Raw genomic sequence first — 12,256 nt, 5'->3', positions numbered from 1 at the left:
ATTTTCCCAAGGAAGATATGCAAATGAACAATAAACATGAAAAGATACACAAAATCATTAGTCATCAGGGAAATTTAAATCAAAACCAAATTGAGATATCACAAGGATGGCTATAATCAAGACAGGTAATACCTCGTGTCAATTAGCATGCTGAGAAATTGGAACTCTTACATACTACTGGTGGGAATGAAAATGATGCGGTCTCTGTGGAAAACAGTCTTCAAAGGGTTAAACATAGAATTGCTATATAGCCTAGCAATTCTACTTCTAATTATCTCAAGATTAGAGGCCTGGTGCACGAATTCATGCATGGAGTGAGGGGGTCCCTTCAGCCCAGCCTGCACCCTCTCAAATATGGGACCCCTAGGGGGATGTTCAACTGCCAGATTAAGCCTGATCCCGGGGATTGGGCCTAAACCTGCAGTCGGATATCCATCTCACAATCCTGGACCATTGGCTCCTAATCACTCATCTGCTTGCCTGCCTGGTCACCCCTAACTACCCCCCCGCCCCGCTGGCCTGATTGTCTCTCACTGCCCCTGTGTGCCGGCCTGATTGCCCCTAACTGCCCCCACTGCTAGCCTGGTTGCCCCTAACTGCCCCCTCCCTGCTTGCCTGGTTGCTCCTAACTGCCTCCTCCCTGCTGGCCTGGTTGCTCCTAATTACTCACCCCTCCCTGCCAGCCTGGTCACCCCTTACTGCCTTCCCTGCCAGCCTGGTCATCCCCCAACTGCCCCCCTATGCCGGCCTGGTCGTCCCTAACTCCACCCCTCCCCCACTGGCTTGGTCGCTCCCAACTGCCCCCCTGCCGGCCTGGTCACCCCACGCAGCCTGCTGTTCAGTCGTTTGGTTGACCCTCACTAAACCCCGTGCTGGCCTGGTTGCCCATGCAGCCTGCTTTTCGGTCGTTTGGTCGTCGCTCACTACCCCTGCCAGCCTGGTTGTAGGCAGCCATCTTGTGAGGTTATGAGGGTTAATTTGCATATTACCTCTTTACTATATAGGACAATTGAAAACATGTCTATGCAAAAACTTATACACAAATGTACATAGCAACATCCTAGGTAATAAAGAGGTAATATGCAAATTGACCATCATTCCAACACACAAGGTGGCTGTCTCCATATGGATACAAGATGGCCACCACAAGATGGCCAGCAGGGGAGGGCCATTGGGTCAACCAGGCCTGCAGGGGAGGACAATTAATAGCAACCAGGTCAGCAGGGGAGACAAGTAAGGGACAATTGGGCAGGCAGGGGAGCAGTTAAACATTGATCAGGCTGGCAGAGCAGTGGTTAGGGGGTGGTCAGGCTGGCAGGCAGAAGCGGTTAGGGGCAATCAGGCAGACAGGCAGGTAAGCAGTTGGGAGCCAACAGTCCTGGATTGTGAGAGGGATGTCCACTGGATCAGGCCTAAACGGGCAGTTGAACATCCCTCAAGGTGTCGCAGACTGGGCTGAGGAATTACCCCCCTCTACCCTGTACACGAATTTTGTGCACCGGGCCTCTAGTTACTTATAATAGCCCAAATTGGAAACATCCAAATATCTATCAACTGGTAAAGGAATATACAAAATATGGTATATCCATAAATGGAATATTACGTACTTGGCTGTGAGTGAATACAAGGAATGAAAGCTTGATGCATGCTATGACATAGATGAACCATGAAAACAGAATGCTAAATTAATTAAGCCAGGCACAAAGGCACATGTAGTATGGTTTATATGAGATGTCTAAAATAGGCAAATTCATAGTGACAGAAAATAGATTAGGGGTAGATGAAGAGTGACTGCTTATAAATATGTTTCTTTTTGGAGTGATGAAAATATCTAAACTTGATTGTGGTGGTGGACGCACAACTCTGTGAATATACTAAAAACCATTAATTATTGAATTTTCTACATAAGAAGAGTGCGTTATATGTTAATTATATCTCAGTAAAGCTGTTCTCTCCCACACGAACAAAAAAATTCTACCGTTAAAGCTGTACCTCTCCTTGAGTTTGGATATACCATCATTAAACTTTATTAATGACCCAGTCATTGACAAAATTAAATTCAGAGTTCTGCTAAGTTTAGCTTAGCCTCAATCCAAGATTGTTGGGCATGAAAAGTCAAATTAGTCATCATTGTCATTTATTAAGTCATTTAATAAATCCAGGAAGCCCTAGCCTTTTTGGCTCAGTGGATAGTGTCGGCCTGAGGACTGAAAAGTCCCAGGTTTGATTCCGGTCAAGGGCATGTACCTTGGTTGTGGGCACATGCCCAGTGGGGGGTGTGCAGGAGGCAGCTGATGGATGTTTCTCTCTCATCGATGTTTCTAACTCTATCCCTCTCCTTTCCTCTCTGTAAAGCAGAAATGTTAAGAAAAGAGAAACTATCATTAGGGAACTTTTAAAGAAATTTTAAAGGTTTGTTTCATGCCTGTTGTTCTCATTCAGCATTCACCTTTCTCTTTCAATCTCTGTGTGCAGGTTTGATTGTGCAGATCGACAATTCCATTCCATTCCTGCTACATGGCAGGCTCTCATGGACAATCCAAATGATGTGAAGGAACTTATTCCTGAATTCTTCTATTTCCCAGAGTTCTTGGAAAATCAAAATCGTAAGAAATAGGAGATTAAAATTTTGAATATAATATTTTAGGTCCCAATGGAGGATCCTGAAAAATATCTGTTAGAACATCTTTGTTATATTCTATTGATTAGTTAAGATACATTCTGCCTGTGTACTCTTCTTACAGGGCTTATTGATGCCAAGGTACTCTTCTTACCTTCCATGGAAGTGCTATAGTTAAGTAAGATAAATGGGTAAAATTTGAATTGATAAGAGAATTTGTCAGAGTACAGTGTTTATTAGAGAAGCAGAAATGACCATATGCTATTTCATATAAATGACCATATAGCAATTTGGTTAAAAATGTTTGAGTTAGGTAGAAGGAGGATTTAAACCAGGGATCAGCAAACTACAGCCCATAGGCCAAATCCATGGGCAAATGTGTTTATAAATAAAATTTTGCTGGAATACAGCCAGCCAATTCATTTATATATACAGACTGGCTGCTTTCACAGTAAAAGAGCAGGTTTGAGTAATTGCAACAGAGGCCATAGGGATCACAAAGCCAAAAATATTTATTATTTGAACCTTTATTTAAAAGGTTTGCTGATTCCTGATTTAAAGCAGAAGATAGGAGGCAAATTGAAAAGAATGACGGTATTAATTGTCACAGTATTTGAAAAATCAGTATGTTTTTGAAGGAGACAATCACGGAGCTAAATACAGTCTTTTATTTATTTTTTATTTTTTTATTAAATTATTATCTGTGTACATATTTTAACATTGCCCCCCCCTCTCATATAATACATACCCTCCTTCCCCAGAGTTTTGTGTACATTGATTGTACTTATATGCATGTATACAAGTCCTTCAGTTGATCTCTTATCTCCCCCAGATCTCCTTCCCCTCCCCGCTGTAATTTGACAGTCTGCTTGTTGCTTTACTGTCTTTATATCTATCTTTTGTTTCATCAGTTTATAATGTTCTTTATTATCCAAATGAGTGAGGTCATGTGGTATTTCTCTTTCATTGACTGGCTTATTTCACTCAGCATAATGTTCTCCAATTCTATCCAGGTTGCTGCAAATGATGAGAATTCCTTCTTTTTTATGGCAGCATAGTATTCCATTGTGTAGATGTACCATATTTTTTTGATCCAGTCATCTGCTGACGGGCACGTAGGCTGTTTGCAAATTCTAGTTACTGTAGATTGTGTAAATACAGTCTTTTAAAATATCCCAATACTTTTTCTATGAGGAAGTTTTAGACTTAGTTTAAGCACAAATAAAGAAATGAGCAAGATTGTTACTATTGTTCTTTCAGGAAATTTCACAGTGTCAAAGAACCATAACCAACTTCTTTTTCCTAGCATATAATGTTAAAGTTTAATCCTTTGCTTGCACAGTAGGATTATTTGTCAGGCCAGGAAGAACATATTCAGGGCCTCATGTCCTGTGGTCATGCACACTTCGACAGTTGTTTGGAGGTAGGGCATCTGATTCTCAGTAAGACAGTTAGAATTGGTCACTTTAAGAAAGTCAAGTGAATCTATTGACATAGTCTGATCCTATACATTCTTAGTCAGGCATAGGACTAAAGTCTTCTAACGTAGGGTATCTAGGATAGGTGGGATGAGCAGATTAAATTAGAATGCAGAATTTACAGTTCTCTAAGTTTGACAATTTCTAACATTCACCAGAGCCATTCCTAACTATACATTGCCTCTTTGTTTGAAATGAGCTAGTTGGGAGAAAGCAAAGTATATTAGTTAAAATGCCAACAACTGTTAGTTAATATTAGCCTTATATTAGTAAAACAAATATTGGTAAAAACAACTCCTAATTGTGTGATTCAGAAAATTTTAATATTTTCCCTCATAAAAACCCTGAGGTATGGTAGTTTCCGGTGGCTTAACAATATCATCCAAGCAAAGTTCTTTCTATATTTCACTCTGCTATTCTAAGTGGTTTGGCTTTGTCCTTGGCTACTTCCTCTCATGGTTACAAATGACTAAAGCAGTTATAGGTAGCATAGGCAGACATAATGGTGTCTTAGAAGAAGTGAGGTTGTTAATTGTGTCATTTCTTAAGATCGAGAAACCTTTTTGTAACTTCCCCTCATTCTCCAGAGTGGGTCATATACCAATCCCTATACCAGTCACCTGCAATAGGCATGAATTATAAGGGCAGGGATGGACAACTTGAATATAATCCGGTTCTGCTACAAAATGAGGAATGGCTATCAGGTGGCCAACGCTAACTGCTATACAGTAATTGGGTTGATAAAGCTATAGACCCTGTGTGTCCTGTCATTCTGTGACATTTAACTCTTATACTTTGAGACGCACTGATATTTTAAGGCAGTTTTTTTTGTGGGTTTTTTTTTTTTTTTTTTTTTTTTTTTTTTTATGAAGGTCTTTTGTGTTAACACTGTTCCCTTCCCATACTTTATAAATTAGAAAATTTCATTTTTGGGTTCTAACTATATGAGCAAATCTTTATGATGTCAGTATTTATTTAGAATATTGGTATATAAATATTTTTCTTTCATAAAGCAAGTAAAAATCTTAAAGTGAGTTTAATGTATGAGTTAAAAAAGCTCTAAGGTTATATTTTGTACATCAACCAGTACAGTGACTATACTAATTACTTTTAAAATTAAGAACACTTAAATAAAAAAAATAAAAAAAAGAACTCTTAATCTTGCATTTTTGTTCAGGCTAAGTTTTTATTCATAGCTATAAGATTCCTTCAATAAGAAATTGCCTTAACCAGTTTGGCTCAGTGGATAGAGCTTACTGAAGGGTCCCAGGTTCAATTCCGGTTAAAGGCATGTACCTTGGTTGTGGGCACAACCGCAGTAGTAGGTGTGCAGGAGGCAGCTGATTGATGTTTCTCTCTCATTGATGTTTCTAACTCACTCTCTCTCTCTCTTTCTCTTCCTCTCTGTAAAAAATCAATAAAATATCGATCAGCTGCCTCTTGCACACCCCCTACTGGGGATGCCCGCAACCAAGGTACGTGCCCTTGACCGGGATCGAATCCGGGATCCTTCAGTCCACAGGCTGATGCTCTATCCACTGAGCCAAACCAGTTTCGGCTAAAATATATTACTTTTAAAAACAACAATTATTAATCTGATTTACCCAAGAAGGGAACTTGATTCTCACTTTTCACTCTTAATGAAAGAAGAAAAACCTTCAGTTTTGATAAGGAATGTTCATTCATATTTGTTCTATTTGATTTACTTAAATCTAAAATGACTTGATACATTTTTATTTTATATGTCTTAGATTTTAACCTGGGTCGTCTACAAGTTTCCAAAGAACTAGTAAATGATGTCATTCTCCCCAAATGGGCTAAGTCAGCTGAAGATTTCATCTATAAACATAGGAAAGCTCTGGTAAGATTTTGTGTTTAGTTATTAGAGAGATTGATAAGATAAAGATAATTGTATTTTCCAGAAGATGGAATTTTAAGTGTATCTGACTATTAATCATTTTTCTACATTAACTTTTAATCTATTATATACGATGTTTGCATAATATAATAATTTATTCTGAGGGTGATGAATGTTCAGATGTAGGGAAAGTAGAGTCAAGTCCCATGGGTCTATGGCAAAAAAGTCAGTTGTGTAAGGTACCTGCCTGTTGTATGTGAAACGATTTCAGTCACCAGGCTTGGTGTAGTTTGATTTATTGTAGTTCCCACATTTGTTTCAAATCTAATATAAGGATCAGTATACTTTTGTTTTCTTTGAAGGATTTTAGCAAGTTTTTAAGATAGCTAAATTCTAAATGCCACTTTAAAAAATGTTACTAATTTTTAGCTAAATTTTCACTTTGGAATCGAAGTAGTAGTGAGAGGCTAATGTTGCTATTGTATTTTATCTTGCAGGAGATGTGCCCTCCCCCATCCCCCCCAATAATCCACCTAGTTCTCTATTTAAACTGAAATGTTGCATATTCTAAAGCTAATTAGGCCAATACTTAGAAACATTGCTTGTCATTAGTATATAGTTTGTCAAATTTACAGTGTTCAGGATTAGGTTATAATAATTATAAGCAATAACCTTATGCATGAGTAAGGCAACTCTGAAAAAGAATCTGTTTCTTATAGCTAAACAGGAACTTCTCAGATGCTTTCCTCTGTATTATGGATGACATGCAGTGGGGGTCCAGGATTTCAGGGATGCATTCTCCTTACTAATAAGATGGTAGTAGTTTGTGTTTCAGTTATGTATTTCTGCCTAGTAAACTATTTCAAAATGCATTGACTTTAAACTATAGCCATGTTCTTATCGCTCACATTTCTGTGAGTTGATTGGTCTCAATTAGATAATTCTTATGGTCCTGTTTGAGATTCTCATGCCCTTGGAGTCACATGATAGTTAAGGCTAGAGTCAAGTAGGCTTCATTGAGACACTGGCATGCTGGACTTTTCTTCTTCTCCATGTGGTCTCAGGATATCGCCTTTCCATGTGGCCTCTCTACCTGGGTAGCCAGACTTCTTACATGGCAGCTCAGGGCTCCCCTGAAAATGAAGCTTCCACATTTTCTCATGACTTGAGGTTGTGAACTGTCACAGCATCACTTCTGCCACCTTATAATCATTAAACAGGATCAGTGTACATTCAAAAAGAGGGAAAATAAATTCCCCCCCTCAATGGTGCAAGTGAGAAAGAATTTGCAACCATCTACTATACTAGTCTGTCTGACCTTTAGCCACAAATTATTCACTTTCCTCCAACATACAAATTACACATATTTCTTCTCAAGAGCCCCCAGAGTCTCATCTCTTTGAGACACAGATCTTTAAACTTTTTTCATAAAGGACATTATAATAAACTAAAGGACCAGTGCACAAAGTTTGTGCATAGGTAGGGTCCCTAGTGGCTGCCACCTGTGGACCGGGGCCTCTCTTCCTTGGCTGCCAGCTGCCAGCCAGGGCCTGCCTTCCTTCTGCACCACCCCCTGGTAGTCAGCACACATCATAGCAAGTGATCGAACTCCTGGTCAGTCGAATTCCCGAGGGGACACTTTGCATATTAGGCTTTTATATACATAGATATTTTTGTTGGCTGTAAGGTCTATGTCAAAATTTTACCATTGAAATGCAAAATAAATGTGTGTGGCTGTGTTGGACCAATCTACCAATCTGGCAGCTAGTAAGATTTGGCACACAAGGAGTGGTTTGCTGATCCTTGCATTAAGGCATGAGATCTAAAGTCCAGAAACTTACTATTCACCTAAATGTGGGGATGAAACTGTTTAGCTGTGTCTCTTGGATCAGCAGACTAAAGTAAAAAAACAAATTATCTGCCCTCACATAACAACAGTGATGTGACAAGGTCAGAATTTGATAGACTTTCTCATTCAAAAGGAAGAGAAAGCAAGAGGCACTTAGCAGTAACTACGTAGTTTGTAACTATTAAGAATTCTAGCAGGAACATGATCTCTAGTTCTTTAATAGGATCCAGTGCTATTCCGAGTGGTTCTTTATGGCTCCTTTGTTCTACCCTTAGGCTCTTGAAACCACCCCCACAGTCATTCTTTGTTTCCCATTTAAAAAATAAAATTGTTTACATGAGTATTTTTATCAGCCTCTTTCTTAACCATAGTAACTTGAAAGTCAAAGGTCTTTCTTCGTTTTTGAACAGTTTCTATCTTTTTCAGACTGAATAAATTTTCTTTTAAAATATTTTGAGTTTCATAGGCATCGATTCTATTGGACAAAAACCTTCCATATTACTTTGGGCTGAATGAGAGGCTTCTAAATTCCCTTAAGATTCTTGTTAAAAAACTACATATTGTGTGCTTCCTTTATGTGAATTAGGCAGACAAGACTCTGAACTAATGAAGCTATCCAAAGTTTTTAGGTCAGAGAAACTAATGCAATTCATATTAATGTCTCTTTGAATATTCTGGATTAAAAGAAAAGATCAAATTTAAAGATTCATGCAGAACGTAAAATGAGAGGAGAAATTTGTAGTGGAAAAAGACTGTAATACTCAATTATTATTCTTAATTACTATTTTTTACAAAAGGATATTTCTCATCTTTCAAATAAAGATTTTTTTAAATGTAGTTTTATCATGTCAAATGGTTATGTCCAAAGTATCATGTTATAAGCACATATTATATATTTTAGTAATATAATACAAGATAAAAAGTACATAGGTACTTTTGGCTGACACACATCATGGCTGACACAATTCAGCAAAAACACAGAAGAATGTAGGTAAAGCAAACCAGCAGTGAGAGATGGTAATAAAGCAGTCAATTAAACAAAATCTAACCCATTTAAAAGTTCAGATCTCTAATCCATCAAGCTGTTATGATCATCGCCCAGGAATTGCTAAGTAACTTTCATTTCTACTTTACTGTTTTAATTGCTTAAAAATAATAATGACGCTTTTGATTAAAAAAAAAATTCAGCCCAGTAAATTTGAAGATTTAGTTGGCTTTATTCAATGATTCATGATTTGGGCAGCATCCTCTTTACCCTAGAAAGGAGTTCCCAGATGCTGTACAAAATGGAAGGCTTCTGTAGGCAGAAGGAGACAGGAAAAGGAAGTCTAACATAGAATGTGTTGTTTCTGGCAGCTCACCTTTGGGGGAAAGGCAAGGGTCTGTCATGAAAATAACTCACTAGTGCTGATCAGTTAATTCCAGATTGACTGGTTAAAGCTCATATTACTGGAATAGGCTGAAATTGCTATGAGTTGCTATGAGTCTTGGTTTGTACAAGTGATTCCATTTTTGGATTATTGTATCTCTCTGTTCCTCTCTCTCTAATAGTCTTAAGATACTATATATTTTCTTGAGTGTGTCTAAGAGGGAGAAATACCTCAACAGATGAACTAAACCATTAGTTAGGAGATGCATATGTAGTAAATAGTAATAATTACATTGTCTGCATTGAACAAGATATAGTCAATATTTAGTAGATGATGAATATTTGTTAACTTGATTTTGAGATAATTTTATTTACAGTGGTAAGATTTTGTGTGGAAATGCTTAATTTACTCTTACTTTTTTAAAGGACCCATCTTTACATGGTACTTGGAAGGTATTTTATATTAATTAATTATTTGTTCTTTTTCTAGGAGTCTGAATATGTTTCTGCTCATCTTCATGAATGGATAGATCTAATTTTTGGCTATAAACAGAGGGGGCCAGCTGCAGTGGAGGCACTCAATGTTTTCTATTACTGTAGTTATGAAGGTAAAACCTATGTACTTTTTATCTTGTATTATATTACTAAAATATATAATATGTGCTTATAACATGATACTTTGGACATAACCATTTGACATGATAAAACTACATTTAAAAAATCTTTATTTGAAAGTGAGAAATATCCTTTTGTAAAAAATAGTAATTAAGAATATATATGCAAATCTGTAAGTGTCAGTTATTGGTGGCATAAAAATTTTTGATCTCTGGAGATATTTCCTATTCAGTCAGGTCTTAAATTAGATATTTAGTATTAAGTTTTTAGCAGACTTTAATAAAATACTTTTAGAATTACAAATAATAATTCTTTAAATTAATGATGACATTCTAATGTTCATTAGCTCAGGATCAAGAACATTTCTTGAGGGCTTTGAAAGTCATACTAAGCAGTCCTTGTCTAAAGATTGTGAATAGTATGAAGTTATATGAATTATATAATAGCAGTGCCCACATGACTTTCTGTAGCTAGAAAGATTTTTATTTCTATAAAATTTTTATTTCTATAAAAATTTGTAGGGAGGCAGTGTAGCATGATAGTTAGGAGCATAGTAATCAGACCCACCTAGTTTGGCCAATTACTAGCCATTAACAATTCATATTAGGTATGTCTAAGAATAATCAGTTAACCGTATTGTCACATTTCCCAACACTTATTAGATAAGCAGTAATTTATAGCAGCATTTTGGTTAATCCTCCTCAAGGCAATTTTATTCCCATTGTTTTTAGAGAGTAGAAAGGAGGGAGAGAGAGAAACATCAGTGTGAGCAACACATCGGTTGTTTGCCTCCCACCCGTACTCTGAGGCCACGGATCAAGCTTGCAACATGCCCTTGGCCAGGAATAGAACCAAGACCCTTCAGTGCATAGGCAGATGCTCTAACCACTGAGCAGTGCTGGCCGTATAGGGCTATACCAGTATTTTTGTGTGGTTATTACATTTCTTTGATCTTGACTATGATGAGGAAAACAATTAGGTATACTATGAGTATAGTTTGCATTTTTCTTAGAGAAACTTTTTGGACTCTCTTAAATTTGTTTAAAATATTTTAGTTCTAAATAGTTGATAAAATGTATTCTTTTACATATTTAATTTTGATATTTTACTGTTTTTTAAACATTACCCTTAAAATGTTCTATAAATTAAAGAACGGAATAATATTTTAATGAAAATATGCTAATCAGTCTCTGATACATTACTCAGTTATGTGGCTTACTGATTTATTTTCACTCTGTAGTGAGTTGACTACTTTTGGTTTTAGGAGCTGTGGATTTAGATGCCTTAACAGATGAGAAGGAAAGAAAAGCCTTAGAAGGGATGATTAATAATTTTGGGCAAACACCTTGTCAACTGTTAAAGGTAAGCCATAAAAGTTATTGATTATATAAAAAGTTTAGAAATTAATTGCTAAGGGGTGTTACTACCAGTATTTTCAAGGATTTTGATGACTTAAAACCCTATGTCAAAATTATTTAGAATTTGAGAAAAATATATTGTCTCTTAATAAAAAATAGATTTAAATGTTTGTTTCTGTTTTGAAATAACAAAATATTGCAGTCAATCCACATATACAATCAGTTACTCTGAAATCTCCAAGAGGCTTATATTTATTCAGAAAGCCAATTACTTTATTTTGTTATTTCTGAGAAAGAAAATGATGAGATTAAAGTCTCCCTATTAGATGAGATACTACTCCCTCCTTTATTTTATTTCATTTTATTTATTTCTTTTTTAAATACATTTTTAGCCCTGATTGGTTTGGCTCAGTGGATAAGAGCATTGGCCTGTGGACTGAAAGGTCCCAGGTTTGATTCCAATCAAGGGCATGTACCTTGCTTGTGGGCACATCCCTAGTAGGGGGTGTGCAGGAGGCAGCTGATGGATGTTTTTCTCTCTCATCAATGATTCTAACCCTCTCTCTTCCTCTTTCTATATAAAAATACATTTTTATTGATTTCAAAGAGGAAGGGAGAGGGAGGAAGAAATAGAAATATCAATGATGAGAGAGAATCATTAATCAGCTGCCTCCTATACGGCCCCTGCTGGGGATTGAGCCCGCAACCCAGGCATATGCCCTTGACAGGAATCAAACCTGTTACCCTTCAGACCGAAGGCCAATGCTCTATTCACTGAGCCAAACCAGCTAGGGCCCTCCTTTATTTTAATTGAAAACCAGTTAGGTTATGTTATTAAAACAGTTCTTATATTGGGACTTGTTCTATATATAAGACTTTTTAGTAACTGACATCTGCCCAAAAAAGGGCACTTAGCAGCCTGAGCCCAAACCCAGTCCTAAAACTCAAATTATCCTACCTAATAAAAGAGTAATATACAAATTGACTGTACCTCCACCACAACCACAAGCCACACTCACCAGCCAATTAGGAGCAAGTATGCAAATTAACCCAACCAAGATGGCTGCAGTTACGGAGCAAGCACGTGGCTTGGGTTTCCCTGGCAATGG

General features: G+C 37.1%; 1 protein-coding gene across 8 annotated transcripts in view; it reads left to right on the top strand.

Moving 5' to 3' along the window:
• NBEAL1 (neurobeachin like 1) overlaps positions 1-12,256 on the top strand; it is a 109,899-nt gene that overhangs the window by 80,339 nt on the left and 17,304 nt on the right. For all 8 annotated transcript variants that reach the window (XM_036420685.2, XM_045575607.1, XM_036420683.2 and 5 more), the window contains 4 exons: positions 2,476-2,606; positions 5,850-5,959; positions 9,665-9,782; positions 11,054-11,151. In XM_036420685.2, coding sequence (XP_036276578.1) covers positions 2,476-2,606; positions 5,850-5,959; positions 9,665-9,782; positions 11,054-11,151 — 457 coding nt within the window. The remainder of the gene's footprint in view (positions 1-2,475; positions 2,607-5,849; positions 5,960-9,664; positions 9,783-11,053; positions 11,152-12,256) is intronic.

Source organism: Pipistrellus kuhlii, unplaced genomic scaffold (assembly GCF_014108245.1).
Source record: "Pipistrellus kuhlii isolate mPipKuh1 unplaced genomic scaffold, mPipKuh1.p scaffold_m20_p_7, whole genome shotgun sequence".
Classification (NCBI taxonomy): domain Eukaryota; kingdom Metazoa; phylum Chordata; class Mammalia; order Chiroptera; family Vespertilionidae; genus Pipistrellus; species Pipistrellus kuhlii.
This window is presented reverse-complemented; position numbering and strand designations above follow the sequence as displayed.